The sequence below is a fragment of the Pan paniscus genome, chromosome 1 (assembly GCF_029289425.2).
Source record: "Pan paniscus chromosome 1, NHGRI_mPanPan1-v2.0_pri, whole genome shotgun sequence".
NCBI lineage: Eukaryota > Metazoa > Chordata > Mammalia > Primates > Hominidae > Pan > Pan paniscus.
Window position 1 is genome coordinate 104,466,870 of NC_073249.2, and position 22,036 is coordinate 104,488,905.

The following is a 22,036-nucleotide window of genomic DNA, read 5'->3' on the forward strand; positions in this document are numbered from 1 at the left end:
TTCAAAAATAAAAAATAAAAAACAGGGCTGATTATTATGCATGTCATTCCTCTGACCTTAGTGGTTCTTCCCCACTTTTCTGCCTGGTTTTACCCATCCTTCAAGAATAACCTCAGATGTCTCCTCCTTCATGAAGTTTTCCTTGATTCCTTTTCCTTGACTCCTTTCCTAGATATTCCTGTAGGACCCCATATATACATCCCCTTCAGAATTTACCACACTGAAACTCAGCTTATGTGACTGTCTCTCTTACTGAACTATAAGTAACTTAAAAGAAAGGAGCCTGTGCTATTCATCCTTGTATTTCCAGGGCACAACTCAATACGGCAGTCGCCCCTTACCCACAGGGGATACATTCTAAGACGCCCAGTGGATGCCTGAAACCAGATAGCACTGAAGCCTGTGTATACTGTTTTTTCCTGTGCATAGATAACTATGATAAAGGTTTACATACAAATTACACATACTGACAGATTAACAATAACAATAAAATAGAAGAATTATAACAACATGCTGTAACAAAAGTTACGTGAGGGAGGCCGAGGTGGGCAGATCACGAGGTCAGGAGATCGAGACCATCCTAACACGATGAAAACCTGTCTCTACCAAAAATACAAAAACAAAATTAGCCAGGCATGGTGGCGGGCGCCTGTAGTCCCAGCTACTCTGGAGGCTGAAGTGGGAGAATGGCATGAATACAGGAGGCGGAGCTTGCAGTGAGCGGAGATCGCGCCACTGCACTCCAACCTTGGCGACAGAGCGAGACTCTTGTCTCAAAAAAGAAAAGTTACGTGAATGTGGTCTCTCTTAAAATATCTTAATGTTTTTTGTCTGTGGTTGACCCCAGATAACTGAAACCATGGAAAGTGAAACTGTGGATAAAGAGGGACTACTGTAACTAGCATATGGTACAAGGGCAGCAAGTGTTGAACTGAAATACTTAGATTATGCAACTGACTCAAGGGTTCAACACAAACTGTCCTGCTAAAAAGTTATGATCAGGGCAAAGTCAGCATTTAGGGCAATAAAATAGTTAATGATTTACCTGGTTATGTTTCCAAGAAGCCTCTTTCTGCTGTTCACTCTCGTGTGCTGCAGCCTCTACAAATTGCACACATTGCTTGGCATCAGCCAGTTGGCGCTCTTTCTGTCGTACCACCCTCTGGAGCTTCTGTATTTCAAGTTGGCTGCAGAATAAAGCACTCTGAAGATCAAGCAGAGCTACCTGTTGCTGAGCTGGAGAAGTACCCTCTGAGCTCTGAAAAGAGAGTAGAAATCACAATCACAAGGAGGGCAAGCACTGAGCTCCCACAAAGACTGAAAATAAAATCAAGACTGCAACCAAAATGGCACATCCCCAACTGAAGTCTCTCCTGTCCTATGTGACCCTCACATACGTGAAGTTGTCCAAGCTGGCTTTGGTGCAGCATTTCTTGAAGCTTTGCCATTGTGTCATTTTGACCTTCAATTACCTGGTACAACTCCTCAGTCTGAAAATGAGAGAGGGAATATCAAATATGTTAGTAAACTAATTATAAATTCCATTATATCACCTGTACACATTTTAGTAACAGGACTATTCCAAAATATCAATTGAGATTAAGCTACAACTTCTCCAGGCTAAGATATGTTAGTCTGACAATATCCATTTTGACAAAATATAAAATACTTGTCTACTTTGAAGGGACCAATTGTTTCCACACAGGTCCTTGATTGGTAAATATTTTACCTCACGTTCCCTGCTTTTCAGAGTTTCCTTGAGGTTCTGAATTGTACCATCTTGCTTTTGAGACGACTCCTGAGCACACTTTAGTTCATAGCTCATTTCATTAAGTTTCTCTTGAAGAATCTGAATTCAGCAAAGAAAAACAGTTTTTTAGGTCAATGATGTCTTTTAGCCTCAAATGAATAAAGCCTTTCCTCAAATCTACGATTTAAAGAATTTCTTAGGGGATATTACCTTGTTATTTTTCCTACATAGAGTAACCATTAAAGTGGTAAGTCAATCAGCAACAAAAAGTAGCAGGAGAAATGAAATACTTCCTTCAATACTAAATTGTCTCAATTTTCATGCACTGTGATCTCTCTATGATGGCAGCCATACTAGGAACTTGTCCACATGGACCACGTAGGCAAGTGGTTTCTAATATGGATCCCTTATACAAGGACCAAAGGGCTTCTGCTATCTAGCACAGGAGAGGGCACTATAAGGGCACCCAGGCCACAAGTTCAGCATCCCAAATTGTAGCAATTTTCTTCTAAGCCAGACATTAAAATTCATGGGCTAGAAAGTAGTAACAAGTTAAGCTAAAATAAAAAACACAGACCTCCTATCTCAGTGCCTTTTACAGTGAAAGATTGCATGCAAGTGTTTTTTTGAGACAGAGTCTCTCTCTGTTGCCCAGGCCTGAGTGCAGTGGCATGGTCCTGGCTCACTGCAACATCCACCTCCTGGGTTCAAGCGATTGTCTTGCCTCAGCCTCCCGAGTAGGTGGGATTACAGGCGTCTGCCACAACGCCTGGCTGATTTTTTTTTATTTTTTAGTAGAGACAGGGTTTCACCATGTTGGCCAGGCTGGTCTCGAACTCCTGACCTCGTGATCCGCCTGCCTTGGCCTCCCAAAGCACTGGCATTACAGGCATGAGCCACTGCGCCGGCCTGCATGCAAGTTTTAATTACACACCTGAAAAGCACCAGAAATTATGATCTGTACAGAACAAGCTAAAATCTTCATAAGAATAAAGGGAAGAACTACACTTTTACATGAAATATTCCCTAGAGCACAAGGAGTACACAGTATTCATCTCCCAAGTCCTACAAAGGTTGACAGACTCAGGCTAGAGCCAGTCACATCCTCAGGAAAACCTTGTCATCTCCTAGGGCATAGTACTAATCATACCTTGTTGGTGGCCTCTGTTTGCTGGATTTTTTCCTGGAGTTCTGCCAAGTGGGAATCAGATACAGACTGCTGAGTTATAGTGGTCTCATGTGAATTCAGCTTTTGTTGTTTCAGCAACTCTTCAGTCATGGGCTAGGAAGAAACAGCAAAACGAGTAAGGTGAGTTAAACATGGCCAACAAAATTTTTCTTTTGTCTTCAAAAATGTCTGTTGCATCTTTTGCCAGAGATTTAGAGAATCAGATTTGTTGCATAAATTATCAGTATGAATTCCTAAAGACAGGTCTGTTTCTTATTAAGAACACTGATTCACCTCCATTTGTACTATACTCCCCAGCTTCCCTCTCCACTTTTCTCTACCAATTCACACAAACACTACATGTTTATTCAGCGAAAGCAAGTAATTCAGAGTTCAATGAGAAGGGGAGGATTTAATAAAGGAAATGCTTACAATGACCAAATATTTGCTTTATTCTATTTTTAATCAAGGAGTTGAAAAGGCATACTCATCAAACTTACACTTCCTGAGAGAAGTTACATTCCGGCTACCTTTCTTACAACATGCTTGTTTCACATTATTGGAAAAAATTGGCAGATTTTGATATGGACTATATATTAGGTAACAGTATTTTATCAATGTCTAATTTTCTAAATTTGATAATTGTATTGTAATTATATAAGAGATGTCCTTGTCCTTAAGAAATAATGCTTAAGTATTTAGGGTAAAGGAGTATACTATCTACAACTAATTCTCAAATGGTTCAAGAATTTTTAAAAAATACTGTGCAAATACAGACAGTGGGAGAGTTTATAAAGCAAATGTGACAAAATATTTGCAACTGGTAAATCTGGGTAAAGGGTATATGGGAGTTCTTGGTATTTCTCTTATAACATCTCTGTACATTTGAAATTATTTCAAAATAAAAAGAGAAAAATTAAAATAAATTTAAAATAGATGTGCCTAAAGGCAGATTTATAGCATAAGCACAGATAAATAATCCATAGTGAAATGGGAGATATATTTTATAGGAATATCAATTCACTTAAAAGATTCAGGAGAAAAAAGTATGATTTTATATATGGGACAATTTATATATGGAACAATGATTTATATATGGGACAATAAGATAAACTTATTGAACTATTCTTAGTAATCATTACAAGCTAAGGATGTTAAAATAAAACTACAAATTTACTGCGGCAATTAAATTTGATCTTCCCGCCTCCATATCTGCTTCCATTCCAATTAGGAATATAAACTCATTAAGAGAGAAAAGGCAACTGCTATTCATTTTTTGTTTCCCTCACACTTTCAGACTTGATTACCACCTTCAAGGCAGTGGAGTTACAGCTTACCTTAAATCCCTTCCTGCCAGCAACTGACTGGAAGCATAAAAATTGCAGAAGAAAAATCTTTTCTATTCCTCCAGTGCTATTTATCAACTTTTCTAACACCTACTAAATGCTATAATAAGCAAAGCACCATGTGAGGCACTGTGAGGAATACAATGCTGACATAACATATATCTGTTGCACACTAACTATGTGCTAGGCACTGTCTTGAAGATAGAGTATCATGCAAGACAAAGTCCCTGTGCTCTTGAAGCTTATATTTTGCAGGGGTTGGAGTGGGGAGTACATGATAAACAAACAAGGAAATGCAAAAAATATTATGGACAAGCCCTGTGCGGCAAAACAGGAAAGCATAATACAGAGTGGGTGGTTAAATTACCCTAAATTGTTTGATCAGAGAAAGGTCTTTATGAGGCAGCATTTAAATAGATATCTGAAGGAAAAAGAATCAGTCCTGCAAAGATCAGCAGAACAATCCAGGCAGAAAGAACAGCTAATGGAATATGAGCCTGGAAAAGAGAAAGGCCTCTGTGGCTAGAATAGCACTCTCCAATAGAAATATAATGTGAGCCATGTATGTAATTTTTAATTTTCTAGTAGCTTCAATGAACAAAGTACAAAATAAATAGGTAAACTTAATTTTAACAAAATATTTTATTTAACCCAATATATCCAAAATGTTATCATAAACATGTAAATAATATAAAAATTATTAATGAGATAACATTATTATCTGAGATAATATTACATGATTTTTCATAAGTCTGAAATTCAAGGTATATTTTATACTCACAGCACATCTCAATTTGGACTAGCCACATTTCAAGGGTTCAACAGCTCCTAAGACTAGTGGCTAGCTTACTAGATAGCACAGGGCTAGAGCATAGTGGGCAAAGGGGACAGGGAAACTCAATGAGGTGGAGAGGCAGGCAGGCACCAGGTCACATCCAGCTTCAGACAACAAAGTTAATGAACTGGATTTCATTTTAATTGAAATGAGAATAGACTGCAGTTTTTTAACAGGTAATCATACAGAAGTTTTGAAAAGATCATGCTGTGGTGAATGAATTATTGGGGAGCACCAAGAGAAGCAGAGAGACCAGGTAGGAGGCTGCCGCGGTAGTGCAGGTGAAAGACATTAGTAGCTTGGATCCTGGTGGTTAGTAAAGGGAGGGGAAAATAAATGGATAGATATGGATATGTTTTGAAAGTATAGCTAACAGGACTTGCTGGTGGACTGGACAGAGGGAGAGGGAAAAAAGCAGCAAGGATAATGACTTCTGGAAAAATTATTTGAGATATTTGTTGTTGTGGGTATAACAGGAAGCCTTCACCTGAGGCAATATGAACTGTGTCACACCATGGGCAAAGTAACCACATTAACAGATGTTTACAATGATTCTAACTAATAAATAAATTCATCATTTACTTAATGATAAAACCATCTCTATAAAATTTGGCTTCTTACTTCTTCAGCGTAAAACAACAGTAACACCTACAGTAAGATACTTTGAAATTCAAACTACAACAGGCAGAATTAAAGAAAATAGCTTCAAGTTTAAAATGGCAAGGAAGGTGGTCATATTTATTTACTTTAAACCAAACAATCTTACAGTGGTGAAGGAAACTTTATAAACTAACCATCTGATCCAATCCTATTTTACATACAAGGAAATGGAAACTTAGAGAAGTTATTAGTCCAAGGTTTCATGGGAAATCAGGAAAAAGATCCAATTAAACTGAACTGGATTTCCACTCAGGTTGGGAATGTATCTCTCATTTCTATAAACCCATTGCCTACCATAATGCCGGGAATACTGCAGAGATCAAAAGTTTTTGTTTAATGAACAAATAAGAACAATAAAAACAAACAAAAACGGGCCTTTAGTGGCTCTCTTAGAAATAAGACTGTATATAACATATATTCAAACAGCAACTTTAAAGCCAAAGAATGCCACAGGAAAATACATAATGTATTTGAATCTCATATGAATCAATCTTGACATGAATAATAATAAGAAACCTCTTTTTCTATAAATAATGTACTGACCTAAAAGTTGGAAGATATTTTTTTCTTCTTTATTTGTAATAATTTACTATTTTGCATCTCAGAAAAATGTCCTTGCAGGTAACAGTCTGCCGACAGAGCACTTAGCAAGTCCCACTAAGCCAACAACATAATGAATTCTTGTGAAGTATCAAGTACATAAAACAGTCACTCCTACAATGATAGTGTAGCCCATGAAATAAGTAATACCTGATTTGGTAGAATCAGTGTTACTCTCTAGACACTCAGGTACTAAAATCATGTGGAAATGATAATATAATTTTAAATTAAGTCACTTTTGACTCAGAATTAGGAAAAAGGCTTTCCAGTATCAGAAAAGAGAACCGCTTCCAGGCCTAGTGTTGCACAATACGAGACTTTTTTTTAGGCTAAGGCCAGTTTTTAGACTTTTTGTGTTAACAGCAGTTTTCTTGGCACTTTCTAGTCCTCACAGTAGTGAGTTATAGATCTCAAACTGCTATAATTGTCAACCCTATTGTTAATAATAGGAGACAGACAAGAACCATTGACTACCATAAAATTAAAGGCCTAATCTTTTACCAGCATCTAATGCCAACATCTTCCAAAGGGCCTGATCCACTTCACATAACTAAAATATGAGTGGGATAAATTTACCATAGTCACAAAGGAGCAGACCTTGGCATTGCAAGGTTTAAGGCAAAGATCTTCTGTTCTTTGAATTTAGATAGAAAGGGAAATTGCACATGGGCCAGAGCTCATTGCTGTTTACTAAGGGACCACATCCCTCCCATCATAGCTTTTCTAGTTCAGGGCCAGACAATAAAGAAGGGAATTACCAGCTAGAAGAAGGCTTCAAACCTTTCTTTAGATATCTGAACAGCCTTAGGTCCTCATACATAAATTCTGTAGAAGGGAAATAAATTACTTTGTATAATATCAGAATATCAGTAAGCAGAACTACACTGTTGCTATTTTTCTTTAATAAATAAGAAAGGAACAAAGAAAAAGACCGAAAGAAGGAAAGAAAAAAAAGAGGAAAAGCAATCAGGAGGAATCCTGATGTCAATATTTAATAGTGCATAAAATATGGTAAGTGGAGGATTAAACAAAGGAATCAAAATAACCTTACAGAACAATCTTGCTCTTTAAGATAAAAGGTTTTCTCCATATTTGTGGCAGAACTGAACTAAAGGAAACATTTTTTTCTTTCATGGTTTCGTGTTTCTACAAACGAAAAAAGAGAACTACCAAAAAAAATTACATTATTTCTATTCTTTCCATATTTGTTCAGAGAAATAGACAAAAACCAGTCTGCCATTGTCCCATATAGCACTGGTTTTGTCATAAGGCTCTTAAGGAGCTTAAAAGTAACCAGATTTAAACAATAGATACACTGTCCATTTTATTTACAAACATGTTGGGCCCAATTCATCTATTTTCCCTGACATCCTAAATTATTAGAGAAAATGGCATAATAATTAAATGCCACATTTCTTGAAGCTGACTGACATTTTCTCCCACCTCCTAATTTTTGTTTTTCTAGAAACAGTAAACAATGTAAGTCAGGTCACAGCAGAAAGGTCATACACTACCATCTTAAAGCTCTAATGTCCAAATTTAGTGAAGTAAAGGGACTTGACCTAAAGATACAGTTACCATAGTTTATATGTGTTCATTCAGATGACAATTTTTTTCACATAATCTCTATAAAGAATCCTCCGAGCATCCTTAGGTTAGAGAAAGAGGGCCCCTGGTTTAAAATAAGTACTTACTTAAATTAATATACTTCAGACAATGGGGTTTAATGTATAGAATTAAAGTGTCTTGCCTGAGAATGGTCAGAAATCTTTGTCTCTGCATGGGCTACGTTAGTTAAACAAGGAACTTTCCATATCTCCAAATTGAGAGACTGCCTGAAGATGATCTTTAAAATCCTTCTCCACTCCAAAATCCAGTCACCAAAATACAGTATTTTATTTAAATACGGAGAAAAAAAGATCTTGTTTTGGCTGTTATTTTCTCAGTCTTTATGTAACGTTCTACAATATTGGTCATATTTGGTGGCGGGCTGGGGGGAAGAGTTTATTTCCCATCCATCCTGGCCCAACTAATTTTAGACCCTAATATGAAAACATCATGTTTAATTTGTAACACCTATGTCTAGTCACAGAAATACTGTAAAGCCCAAATTTAGCTGCGAGGCTCCACTGAAAGAAAAAGCAAAAGAAAAGAAGTTCACAGTGTTAAGCATACAGTGCTTAACATTTTATACAAAATGAAAATGCACTGACTTTTTACCTTTCATGACACTTTCATCTATGCTGTTTCTCATCTATGCTGCTTCTCATAATTTTGTGTAAATTTAAAAACTTTTCTTCTGTTTTCTGCTTAGGTTCTTATTGTGATAGACAGTATACATACCATAGAACTACTTTCCAAAAATTTCACGTGGCCATCAACAATGTCACTTATCAAGCTCTAAATTTCTGGAATGACGTTGACCAGTAGCAGGCTTTCTAAAAATGCCTTCTAGATCACATCTACCTTTGTGACAGTATTGTTAAATAAGTTGTATCAAGTAGAACATGCCAGAATGTTTCACAAAGTTTATTGAAGCTAGCATTTACTGTTGCTATAGAAACAAACTACCATAGTTGAATTTAAAAGGTTGGTACAGAATCAATTGGGCAGACACGAATAGCTCAAATTAAGCAATTAAGAATTCAAGACTATAATGAATGAAACTCTCCTCTGATCCAATAATGGGTTAATCCTTTCTTAATATCAAATATCTTCCAGTAGAACTCAGTAGAGTTCTGGCTGTGAACAGTTTATGCCTTAACCTTTTGAGTGACAATACTGTACTTGAATACTTGAATTCCTGTCTCTTTTATGAATGAGTCATCACTAATCCTCAAATGAACTATTAATTCTAATTAATATGGTCCAGATGTTATAATACTTTACTGGTGGATTAATAGGCTTTCCCCAAACCTTTTACCTTATGCTCTAATCATTTACAGGCATTTTGCGGATGAAGGCTTTAATGCTCCAGGAAGAACTAACTAGAGAACTAACTGCCTTACAGAAAACCATTGGGAGGAAACGTCTATAAATCTGAAAACAAGAACAAATTTTAAAAGTTGGAAAAAAAAAGAGGTAAGAGGAAAAGTTCTAGTGCCAGAAATGAGATTAAATTCTTCTTTTTATAGGAAAAAAGTGAAGTAGGAATCTTTACCTTTTTGTTTTAAAAGGTATACAATTTTGATAATGGGAAAGCCAACAGATTTTACAAAAAGGATTGTGAAAATCAAATTATCTGAGTGCAAATCACGTTTACTAAATGAGACATAGCAAAAGGTGCAGCAGAAATGGGGTCATGACTAATTTTCTCAAGTCCAGAATATTTCTAACCTCCACCTAGACCGAAATCATGTGAAGCCAGAGGCCAGCTAGCTATAATCAGAAAGGCACTATGTAGCCGTTTTGTATACCTGGACCCGGAGCGGCAAATAATCTTCACAGAGATCATCCCACAGCTCCTGCAGGTCTGAAAGCTCCAAGGGACAACTCACAGGTGTCTTGTAAAAGGGTTTCAAAGACCTGTTAAGGAAACCGGAACTAACTCCATCTGTCATGCTAGGGCCAGGCTTGGCTCCAGGTAGGCTGGATTTCACTGGAATCGGAAGCCTGCTCCCTCGGGGGCTCTGGATGGGCTTATAATCAAGACCTTTAATCATGCTAAGAGCTAACTCCAGCTTGTGATTACACCCATGCTGCGGAGCCTGATCATCTGAACAACAGTCACACTTTCCAAGTTCCTTTGCACTTCTCTCAGTCTCCTCATCTTTCTGTTGTGGAGGGCTAGCCTGGACGCTTGCATCCAAAGATTCCACAGAGGAACCAGGCGTCTCTTCTTCCATGCTTTCTCCATCTGGGGGTACCTTTGTGCTTGCTAAGTCGGGTGGCCCAACCTCAGACAACGCTGGTTCTTCAGTGCAAATGCTGGTCGACCACCTGCTAGAAGGGCCGCAGGAGATACTTCTGGCCACCTTTCGAGGTACCTTACAAATGGCTTCATAGTCAGAATCAGCAACCCGCAAAGCGGCACAACCACGGCATCTCCTGGGTCGGTTTCCAGGGCCTTCTGAACCATGGCAGCTGTGTGGCTCCTGGATCTGATCCTCATTCTCCACCCAGCACTCAAACCCTGAATAGGCGAAGTCCTCCTGGAGCAGGGCAGAGTATCTCGCATCGGGTAAGACGGACATGTCAACCGTCCCATTCCCCGCCTTGATCTCCGCGCCAGAGTCATCGTTATTCTTCCGATACATACTGGCAATGCAGAACTTGAGGCGATCCTTCTCCAGTAGCAGCTTTTGCAAGCGCTCAATAGAAAGCGCTTCAATCCGGGCAATAACTGTGTCGAATCGATAGATTCGATCAAGCATGAAAGCACACTTGCTGCAAGCGAACTCGGCTTTGCCATCGCGGGGGACATCCTTGCCCAAGACGTGCGAAAGCAGAACCTGGAGATTGAGCTTGGACGCCGTGTGGAAGATCCAGCGCCGCTGGTTTCCACACAGCTCTCGGGCACAGATCCTGCAAATCTCCTTCATCTTCCCTCCTAGCGGGTGGCAAGCTTCCCGAGGCGGCGGCGGCGGCGGCTACTGGGTGACCACTCAATGGCTCTTCGCCGCGCTCTGTCTCCCGCCTCGGTGGTCTCCGGTCAGCATGGCACAGCCCAGTGGGGTCCCCACTCTGCAGGGGCGCACCCCTGCCCCGCGCGCCGACTCCGGGTACCAGAGCCGTCAGCCCCGCCCCTCGGGCAGGGGGCGGGCGTGGAAACGCCTAAGGGGATGCTGAGTGACAGAGGCGCAGGCCGCGCTCCGACCCTGCCATGTCTCTCCCCAGCTGTCTCTCCCGCCAGCCGCCGCGTCCTCAACGTCCTCCCCTTTTAGCAGACTGGGCTCCCGGAGCAGCAGCGGCCGGCCGCGCAGACGCAAAGCCTCGGGGATGGAGGATCAGATTTCAAGATGGCGCCAACGGCTTCGCGTCTGCGGCCTCCACAAGGCTCCTCTGGGAGCTGTAGTCCGGTCAGCGAGCTTCCGGCTCTGCGCATGCGAGGTAGCCAGCGCGACCCTCGCCCCAAATCCGGTTGCACACCTGGCTCACGGCGAGTGCGGAGCAGAAAGCACTGCCGGCGCGGGCCGCAGCCAGCCGCTTTCATCTGCTAAGACCTCACCTGAAAGGCGCACCAGTGCCCTCAAGGATCCTCCCGCCTCTGCAGGATGTCGAGGCTCCTCCTCGCGGGGAGGAGAAAGCCGAATCCCCTCCTTGCATTCTCGGAGAGTGCCACGTCCTCCGGCTGCCAGCGGGGCAGCGCCGCTAGGTACCGCTGCGCGCCGCCCCCGCTTCCCGCCAGCAGCCTCACCTTTCCCGGCCCCGCCCCGCCTGGGTTCTAAGGCCCTGAGGCTGCGAGGCAGGCGAGGGAAGGCTTGGTAACGGAGGGGCGGGTGGGGCGGGGCCGTGCAACCCTTACCTCGACTCTGAACAGGAATGTCCAGAAAAGAGTAGAGGAGTGTTTCTCCCTTGATGTGGGTGGGGGAGGGTTAGTACCCGTGGGTGACTTGCCCTTCTTTAGATAAAAAAGCACAGAGCAGTCACCTGAGAAAGAGTCCGGCAAATACAATGTGAATCTGGTTAACCAAGATCTTGAAGATAGTAGAAGAGAAATGGGCTTTTTTAAGGATGCAGCCAGCCGCGAGTACATTACCACCATTGAAGTCCCTTTCCCTCAGGTAGAGGGCAGTCATTATTTTAGGACAGGGGACGGTAGACAAACACTAGCGCAAAAGACAGAGCTTCTTTCCGTAAGAGCTCGAGTGTCTGGGAATGCAGCTCGCGCCAGAAAGGACTGGGAACTTCACTGACTTCGGTGAAAACCATGTCTTACTCAGCATTGTACAGTGGTAGGTCCTCCACCCTTGGGTCCAAAACTTAGATTGCACACAAAGAGGAGGGAAGCTGGAGTCCTGACTAAGTAGAATGCTGGTACCTCCGGCCATTTTTAATAAGGAATTATCTTCCTGGCTTGAGAGGCATTCAGACACGTAACAAGAGGAACAACCTCAGCAATCACTTGCAGTCCCCTAGAGCAGGACATTTCCCAGTTCTAATCATGCTAAATTTTTACTAACTTGACCTTGTAAGCTAAGGCCAGCAACATCTAAGTTTTTCTGAACCTCATCCCCAGGACAGAGTCCATACTCCTAAGCCTGAAGACATCCAAATGCCATCTCTGAGAGTTCATAATAAGCCCCCAAACTTCTTATTGAAGACTAAATGAGATGATTTTGAGGAAGTGCTTTAACAGTGTTTCGCTCATTAAATAATAGCTAATATTATTATTTTACTATGAATTGGAATATTTTCAGTAACTTTAAAACATTATGGGGCCCTGCCTACATAAGATTGTATTGTTCTCTTAATCACCAAAGCAAAATCTTGTAGCTCCATTGTAAGAGAAAAGGACAGTTCTTAGAGCTTTGGGCTTAGTAGGTGATATGATTTGAATATATGGCCCCACCAAATCTCGTGTTGAATTGTAATCCCCAGTGTTGGAGGTGGGGCCTGGTGGGAGGTGTTTGGGGCGGTCGTGGGGCAGATCCCTCATGGGTTTGTGCTACCTTTGCAATAGAGAGTGAGTTTTTCTGAGATCTGGTCATTTAAAAGTGTGTGGTGCCTCCACCGCTCCATCTTGCTCCTGCTCTGGCCATGTGACTTGTTTGCTCCCCCTTCACCTTCCTGAAGCCTCCCCAGAAGCCAAGCAGATACCAGCACCATGCTTCCTATAAAGCCTGCAGAACTGTGAGCCAATTAAACCTCTTTTCTTTATACATTACCTGGTCTCAAGTATTTATAGCAATGCAAGAATGGCCTAATATCATAGGCTATAGAATTTTGCATATATAATTTCATCTACTATGTATATTCTGACTCAAAAACCAAGAATAGAAAAGCGGTTCAAGTAAAACTACAGCTGCATTTTTGCCTGCCTCTAGGTATGTGAGCTTCAAAGTTGGAAGAAATTAAGCAACATGCTTTGGAATCTATGGTGATCTATAGAAAGGCAAAGTTTCTGGACTCACCCTGACTGATGGAAAGACAGACTGCCTGCCAGGACACTACCCTGCTGTACCCAGTCTTAAGTATAATAAAGATCTCATTTTTTACTGTCAGTGCAAGCCACATTTTCCTATTAGGAAAATGTGAATGAAACAAAGTGCTCTTCAAGAGCAAACCCTGAATTATACTTTGGGTTATTCTCTGTTCCTCAAAAGGATTTTGCATCTAACTGATAGTCTCCAAATTTTAATGACAGTATATAGATAGCTTGGTGTAGACATACAGGTCAATACAAATGGAGAAAAGGCAATTTGCCATTGAAGAATATGTTTGCTTTAAGTAAAGATCAATATACTAAGAAAGCTATACATATCTAGACTTCCAAAAACAGATGGGAATAAACCACTCAGCAATCAGAATATTCGAAGATGGCACTCTGTTCACTTCCAGAGAAAATAGTTCAAAACTGTATCTCAAAGTGGATATAAGCTATTGTACTAGAATTAGTCCCTGTATGAGCATTTGGCATTATAAAATAAGATGTTCCCAATGAAAAGATCACTGGTATGTAGATAATAAAACGTTAAAATAAAAATTTAAAAGTAAAACAAAAATTATGTGATAATAAATTTTGCACTCCTTGGTCCTTATCATTATTATCTTGTGGTCAAGAGTTTGCAGTTGAATTGGTTACCTATGGTGGGGCTATACAAGGACATTTACTTTTTATTCTACATACTGTGTATCATTTGAATTTTGGACAATGAATGTTTATTCAGGTATTAATTTTAGATTTTATTTAATTTAGAAAACATTTTATAGTTAAAATAAGGGCTGCCAATTTAACACACTAATGTCAGGGTCTAAGTGGTAAAACTTGAACCTAAAATAAGAATTTTTATACTACATATGATAAATATATAATATAAGAAGATAACTTATATAAACAAAAGTTCAAAGGGGATCCACAAGTTATTAGTAATGGTTATGTCTAGAGAGTGGAATTATGGACATTTATTTTCTTTTTTCCTTATTTTCTATAATTTTTTACATTATGTATTACATACTTTAAATAACTTTAAGTACTTACTGCTTTTGTACTTAAATATATAAAAAGAAAAAAATATAATTGTTACTAAGAAAAAGGTAGATGAAACACATTTTGGTGTATTCATACAATACAATACAGTACTAGCCAGCGATCAAAAAGAATGAACTCAGATACATGCAACATGGATACATCTTGAAAACATTTTAAGTGAAACAAGCCATATGCAAATGAGTACATCCTGTGTGATTCCATTTATTTGAAGTCTGACAACAGGTCTTACAGCCGTACTACCCTGAATGCACCTGATCTTGTCTGAAGTCTAATAACAGACTATAGGAAAAACAGATCTATTGTGATATAAGTCAGGAAGTGGTTGAACGGTGAGAGACAGGGTGAGAAGTGATTGCAAAGGGGCACAAAGAAATTTTCTGAGGTGATGAAGCTGTTCTGTATCTTGTTTTGGATGAAGATAACATAGGTGTATAGAATTGTTGAAGCTCATTGAACTGGGCACTTAGATCTGTAGATTGTATACATATTAGTATATTTCAATTAAAAAGATTAAAAGGAGTAAATAAATTAAAACTATGTATTTCCCTCAAAATTTTAATTTGTGGGATTTCTTTGGTAGAAAGTCACCCGCACTTTAAGAACAGTTTTGAAAATTAGGGAAATGCTATAAAATATAGCACAGAAGAAATTCTGTAAAAGACCCAATTGCAAATTAAAAACTTAAGCCTATCCATATGAGTTTTTTTTTTTTTTTTTTGAGACGGAGACTCACTGTGTCACCCAGGCTGGAGTGCAGTGGCACAATCTCGGCTCACTGCAACCTCTGCCCTCCCGGGTTCCACTGCGCCCCACCTTAGTATAATATTTTATATGCATGTGTACACCAAACACTTATGATTGGAGCAAGGCATGTTGTTAAGGTGAGACTTAGGGCTTTTGTAATGATGTAGTATAAAATTATTACTTCTAAAACGTAGTGAAGGCACATAACGAAAAGTTTGAGAATAAGCTTCATATTATGATTAAACAAATTATTAATTTTATATATCAACAGTTCACCCTGAACATTGATTAATAAATACATTTACAAGCACTTACTTGCTTTATGGCCTAGGTTAAGTCACTTATATCTGGCTTTTAATTTCCTAATCTACAATGAAATATGTTGAATTTAAACAGCAGTTTTCAAACTTAAGCATGCATCAGAATCACCTGGAGGGCTTGTTAACATAAATTGTTGGGACCTACCCCCTTGAGTTTCTGACACAATAAGGTCTGGAGTGGGGCCCAAGAATTTGCATTCCTGACAAGTTCCCAGATCATGTTGATGCTGCTATCTGGGAATCACACTTTGAAAACCACTGAATGAGAACTATCCTAAGCTGTATCAGACAACAGATCAGAACTTCTGCAGATAGACAGAAAAGCACACCAATGAAGAACTACTTACAAAATCTATGTTGAATTTAGAGAACTGTATCCGCATGTGGAACAAGATTTCTAAATATTACTGTGGTATGGGGTGTTTTGCACTATCTCTGTTTTGACCTCTAAATTTTGCAGTCACCATAGTCACTTTTGCACCCGCTGTGTGGCAACTGGGTTGTAGTGTTTCTAAGACCTACTTCTGGGCTGAGAGGGAGTTTCCAAAAGAATTGGAGAGGTGGAAAATCCCCATGTCCCAAACCAGTTGTATTAGGTTTCACTGCCCTAGTTATGACATTGGAAATAGCTATTCTAATTACTAAAAACTATGCACCAAAAGAAAAATGTCATTCTGGCAGAGAAACCAAGGCAGATGAGAAAATGCAAGAATGTCAAAGTAAAGCCAGTTAGGCTTTGTGGTAACACACAGGCAGTTGCGTGATTTCCCTGTGCTCTTTGGAAACCTTTAAGAAGTCAGAAACAATCATGCTTTCCATTAATTAACAACACAGCATCTTGAAATGCTTGTTTTAAAGCCAGGAGATTTCCGGTTCATCTGCAGATTATAGTAGTATGCTTCTCAGCAAAATCCATCTAATAGTAAACATTAGAGTCTTTCAAGTTATTAAATACGCATAGGTTGTTAAGTAAATTTTAAAGTATTTGTTAAATCAATCAATGAGCAAGAATGCAAACATACCTTTTTTTCTCTCTTCAATGAGCTTTCAGTTTAGTTAAAAGGGAGAAAAGGTGCACGCTACAGTTAGAACAATTGACTGGTAAACTAAATGGTACTGAATTAAATTTAGTGTGAGTACAGAAAAAGTTGAGGTTAGTATGGGCTGGTATAGTTGAAGGGACAAGAGTGGCACTTGAGATGGGTGTTAGGATGAAGAAGGCCAAGGAAGGGACTCAGCAAAATAAAATAGCTTCAATAAAAGCCACGGAACTTGGGTTAAACAGTGCTAACCTGTAGGTAAAGAGAGATGTTGGGGATTTTTGAATGACCAGGTTCATCCATCCATACATCTAATCCTCTATAGTTGTTCATTCAAAGAACATGTATCAAGAGCCAACTGTAAGCCAGACACTATGCTATGGAGTGCCTTGCCAATTAGAATTTGGTTAATGTTTTGACAAAGGCAAAAGAATTTGGACTTAATGTTATGGATTTAAGCAGACAATGACATGATGAAAACCTTTTTTTAGGAAGATTACCCAGGCAACAGGATGGATGGTACTTCCTTTTTTTTTTTTGAGACGAAGTCTTGCTCTTGTCCCCCAGGCTGGAGTGCAATGGCACAATCTCGACTCACTGCAACCTCTGCCTCCCAGGTTCAAGAGATTCTCCTGCCTCAGCTTCCTGAGTAGCTGGGATTATAGGCATGCACCACCACACCCAGCTAATTTTGTTATTTATTTATTTATTTTTTTTAGTAGAGATGAGGTTTCACCGTGTCGGCCAGGCTGGCCTTGAACTCCTGGCCTCCCAAAGTGCTGGGATTATGTGCGTGAGCCACCGCGCCTGGCCCTCTGCTTCCCTCTTTTCTAATCTGATGGTTAAGCCCTTAGCATTCCCTTGACTCTGGAACTTTTGCAGAGCAAAGAGCAGAGGCTGTTTGAAGCCAACTGCATTTTTAGACTTTTATGAAATTCCAAGCCCACTGGGAAGATTGAGCCAGATGTCCCATTGGGGAAGAGAGGAGAGAGAAAAGTTTTTGAAGTCAGCGAAGAGGAGAAAGTGACATTTCACCCAGATGGAAAGAGACTGGAGGTCAAAGAGTAACAAGTACCCACCTCCATTCCATATCAGTGCCCTGGAGAAGCAGCAGGACCTCAGAGACGGAAGTAATGGGGTGACTTGGAGAGGCTGCACTTTAGCAGGGGATTCTGGCTCCATAAAAGGTTAAATATAGCAAGCTTCTAGGGTTGGCAAAACCATGCTTACTGAGGCAGGGGTGGTTTAGTGGCAGATCAACGATCAGAGTAGTCTCCTTGGTGCTTTGGTACCATGTAAAACCTAGGGACCTTTAAATAGCTGAGAAAGTAGGGAGAGGAGGAAATATCAAACGTATGAAATTGAATTTCTCACCATCCTGATTCAGACAGGGGCTTTAAATTGATGACTACCTTAGATTTATGAACTAAGAGTCATACACTATGAACTTTTGTTCATTGGTGCTCAGTCCTAGACCCTTTTCACCTCTCTATTCTCTTCTGGTGTCATCTCATCCTTTCCCATCTTTATACCAGTGGCTTCCAATTTATGTTTTTATTGTAGAATTCTCATCTGAGTGCCACTCTCAAATACCTGGTTACCTATTTGATATCTGCATGTGGATGTGTCATAGACATCTCAAAATTACCTAGGAAAGACTGATCTCCTGACTGTTGTCTTCCCTTGTTTAAAGTGCCTCCCTTTCCTCCTAATACTTTATATGAGGAGTCAGAAAACTATGGACTGTGGACCAAATCCAGCCCCCACCTGTTTGTGCAAATACAGTTTTGTTGGAACACAGCCATGTTCATTCTTATGTGTTGTGTGTGGCTGTTTTTATGCAACAATGGCAGAAACTTTACAGCCTGCAAAGCTTATTTACTATCTGGCCCTATACAGAAAAAGTCTACCAATTCCTGCTCTTTGCTTTCTTCAATGTATTTATCACAATTTGAAGTTATATATTTGTTTGATTATCTGCTTATTTATCTCCCTCCTTCCATAGAAGGTAATTCTCTAGTGCCTACCATGACAGCACCATTGCCTAGTCATGGTAGGCACTCAATTGTTATTGAATAGAACGTATGAATGAGAAAATGAACTATTATATATTAAAATTTTATTTTGGTCTTTTGCCTTAGCACAAAACTTTCATCCTTCCTTACCCTCCAATGACTTCATATCTTTGTTTTGTTTTGTTTTTTTCCGAGACGGAGACTTGCTGTGTTGCCCAGGCTGGAGTGCAGTGGCACTATCTTGGCTCACTACAACCTCCACCTCCCGGGTTCAAGCAATTCTCCTGCCTCAGCCTCCCGAGTAGCTGGGATTACAGGCACGCGCCACCATACCTGGCTAATTTTTGTATTCTTAGTAGAGACAGGGTTTCACTGTGTTGGCCAGGCTGGTCTCAAACTCTTGACCTCATGATCCTCCCACCTCGGCCTCCCAAAGTGCTGGGATTACAGGTGTGAGCCACCATGCCTGGCCCTAATGACTTCATATCTTAAGTAACAAGAGTGCTAAAATAATGAGTCCCCTCAATTTCTTTGCCCTCTATTCTATCCTCCTTTCAGATTAATCTTTCTAAAACAGAGCTCAGATATCACTCTCCCTCAAAGAAACCTGGAGATCCAATGACTTGTCCATTAATCCTAAACTTCTTTACCTGCTTCTTAAAGTTCTCTGAATCTGGCTCCACTCTATTTTTCTGTCCCCCTATATTCTATTCCTGCTACTACTTCTCTACCCTGAACTTCCCCACCTCTATACTTCATACACTTGGAATATTCTTTTCTATCACTACCACCTCCACCTGTCAAAATCCTATCCACCCTTCAAGTATTTCCTTCAAGCTGCCTTTCTGAGTACCACCAAAAGACATCTTTCTCTTCTTCCATCTTCCAAAATACTTTTTGTACCTATAGTAACTTGTATGTCATTTCTCCATACTGCGTTCTCCCCATTAACTGGTAAGCTACTTAAGAAAAGGAACCACAGCTTTCTCATCTTGGTATCTGCTATGGTTTGAAAGTTTGTATTCCCCTCCAAATTCATATGTTGAAATCCTAACCCCCAACATAATGGTGTTAGGGGGTGGGGGCTTTGGGAGAGATTAGTGTCCTTATAAAAAGAGACCTCAGAGAGTTAGCTAATCCCTTCTACCATGTGAAGACACAGCAGGAAATCCATAAACCAGAAAGTGGGCCCTCACCAGACACTGAAAATGCCAGTGCCTTGATCTTGGACTTCCCAGCCTCCAGAACTGTGAGAAATGAATTTCTATTGTTTATAAGCCACTCAGTCTATGGTATTCTGTTATAGCAGCCTGAGTGGACTAAGACTGCTTCTGAAGTATTTGGAACAGTATCTTTCTAGATCTCAATAATCATTGAATGAATGAATAAAGCAATGCCTTTCCTTTTCATATCTACTTAGTAAAATCCTACTCATTCCTCAGAGACCAAAATCTTTGCTTCTGACCCCAGTCCATGATGATTTTTCCTTTCTGTACTGCCTTGTATTTTTTTCATCAGTGACTTTCTCCTATTGTAATCTCTAGAAGGTAGAGACTAAATCCTGCACATCTTTGTGTTCTTCTTCCTTCACCTAACAGTACCTTGTGCATTACAAGTGCTCAGTAAATATTTTTGATTAAGTTGTAAAGCAGCTGCCTATTTTTCCACTTCCTTTGCTGCTCAAAAGGATTAGAGCAATGATTGTTTTAGCTGCTAAGGCCTGCTTCAGAGACACATTATTAATGAAGGTTGTCTGGGAGACAGTAATGTTGAACGGGGATTTGTAAATGAGTCTCCAGCTTCAACATTCATCAGCAAAAGAAGGGGATACTGAAAAGCTACTCTAAAAAAAAATCTCATATGAAGTTGTCCGGAGCTGCCTGAGCTACTAATCACTGCAAGGTTTTCAGTCTCTGCCTTGAGCATTTAGAGCACATTCTTGCCTTAACCTCCAAGTCAGATCTCTCCATGGTAACGCAGGAATGTTTGCTATTTTAGGAAATATGCCTCACTGCATGCAGTACTATTTACATTAAGTTCCAAACAAGGCATAAATGCAACAGCTTGACTGTGCTAATTTGTGTGAGTGGGAAGGTCTCGCTTACTTAATGTGGGCCTCTCCCTAATTGTGTTATCCTGTTTCATTTTATAAGCCAACCACAGTGAGATTACATGTTAATAAATTTTGCTCATCTTATACTGAAGGAGAAATGCAGAGAGAGAAAAAAGGCGACAAACAAAACAAGAATTCCTCCAGACCTCCCTTTGCAAGGGCATCATTTTTTCTGCCTTCACACCCTCCAGGTCTGGTTTCATTTAAAACCTTCATTGAGATGAAGCTTCTAACATTCTGTAGAAGGAAATAATATCAATAACTGAAACAATTGCTAGCTTTTCCCTGCAACTTTGTAGATACCTTTACTGAGGAAGAGAAAAATGCTTTGTAAACTTTATTAGATTTTCTGACTCCCTAGTGAAAAAGATGTGGATAAGATGTCAGAGCTTCACATCAAAAAGCTCCTCAACACTCTGATCACACATACTATTGATCTGAATGGACATCAAGAAGGATTGGAAGGAAATATGGAATGATGTCAGTCAATGGCATATCTAGTTGGTGGTACTTTTTTTGCTTTACAAGAAGTTAATTATAGACGTTCATAAATATTGTGCAAGTGCACTCCCACTAAAATGAATGTTGTAGAATGTTTTGGTAGAATGGAAAAGGAAAACAGCTAGAAAGACTGTAAGATCAATTAAATAAAATAATCTTTATCAAAAGTGTCTGTCTTATTTGAGAGAATGAAGACTCTGAAGTGAACTTCCTGTACTCAGATATTACAGTGAGTATATTATACTCATACTCCAGACTTTCATACTGGGATCACTTGAGAGATAGTTATCTGTGGGATGTGGAGTAAATGAGCGTTCTTCACTTGGACAATTCAGACCTAGAAGTGCAAGATCTGTGAGCTCTTCTTTCTTCTAGGGCCCAACTGTTTGTGGTATTCTCAGTTGTGAAGTGTAGGTGGAATTAAAGGAAGTGAATAGGTCTTTAGAACTTAAGCTCCTCCATACTCCAGCTGAATCAGTGAGGGATTCCAGGGATGGCTTCACTGGAGATGAGGAGATTCTTTAGCCTCTGAAGAACAGGCCCAGAGCTTAGAAATTGAACTTTTACCTTCCACATTGTAAGGGTCTTTCTTCTGTGGTGACAGTTGGCATGGCAGACAAGGTTTGAGTAGAATACAGTGGAACTATAACTGTTACAGTGAAAGTATACTGTTAGCAGACAAGGATAACACCCACAACATAGGCTCCAAGTGTCACAAATAGCAAGGTTCACCATACATTACCTATGCAGAGGGGAGAGACAAAGTGCTTTGTAATTGGTTTTATAATATTC

At 39.9% G+C, this 22,036-nt stretch overlaps 1 protein-coding gene across 50 annotated transcripts in view; it reads right to left on the minus strand.

The window, feature by feature from the left end:
* The window catches only part of LOC100988482 (myomegalin), a 227,305-nt gene that overhangs the window by 70,748 nt on the left and 134,521 nt on the right, over positions 1 to 22,036 (minus strand). For 30 of the 50 annotated variants that reach the window (XM_055101883.3, XM_055101872.2, XM_055101919.2 and 27 more), the window contains 4 exons: positions 2,901 to 3,032; positions 1,730 to 1,849; positions 1,398 to 1,490; positions 1,046 to 1,258 (listed from right to left, as the gene is read on the minus strand). In XM_055101883.3, coding sequence (XP_054957858.2) covers positions 1,046 to 1,258; positions 1,398 to 1,490; positions 1,730 to 1,849; positions 2,901 to 3,032 — 558 coding nt within the window. Of the gene's footprint in view, positions 1 to 1,045; positions 1,259 to 1,397; positions 1,491 to 1,729; positions 1,850 to 2,900; positions 3,033 to 9,775; positions 21,987 to 22,036 lie in introns of those variants that run through there. The other 20 variants (XM_055101982.2, XM_063605757.1, XM_055101880.3 and 17 more) reach the window with 7 other exon arrangements.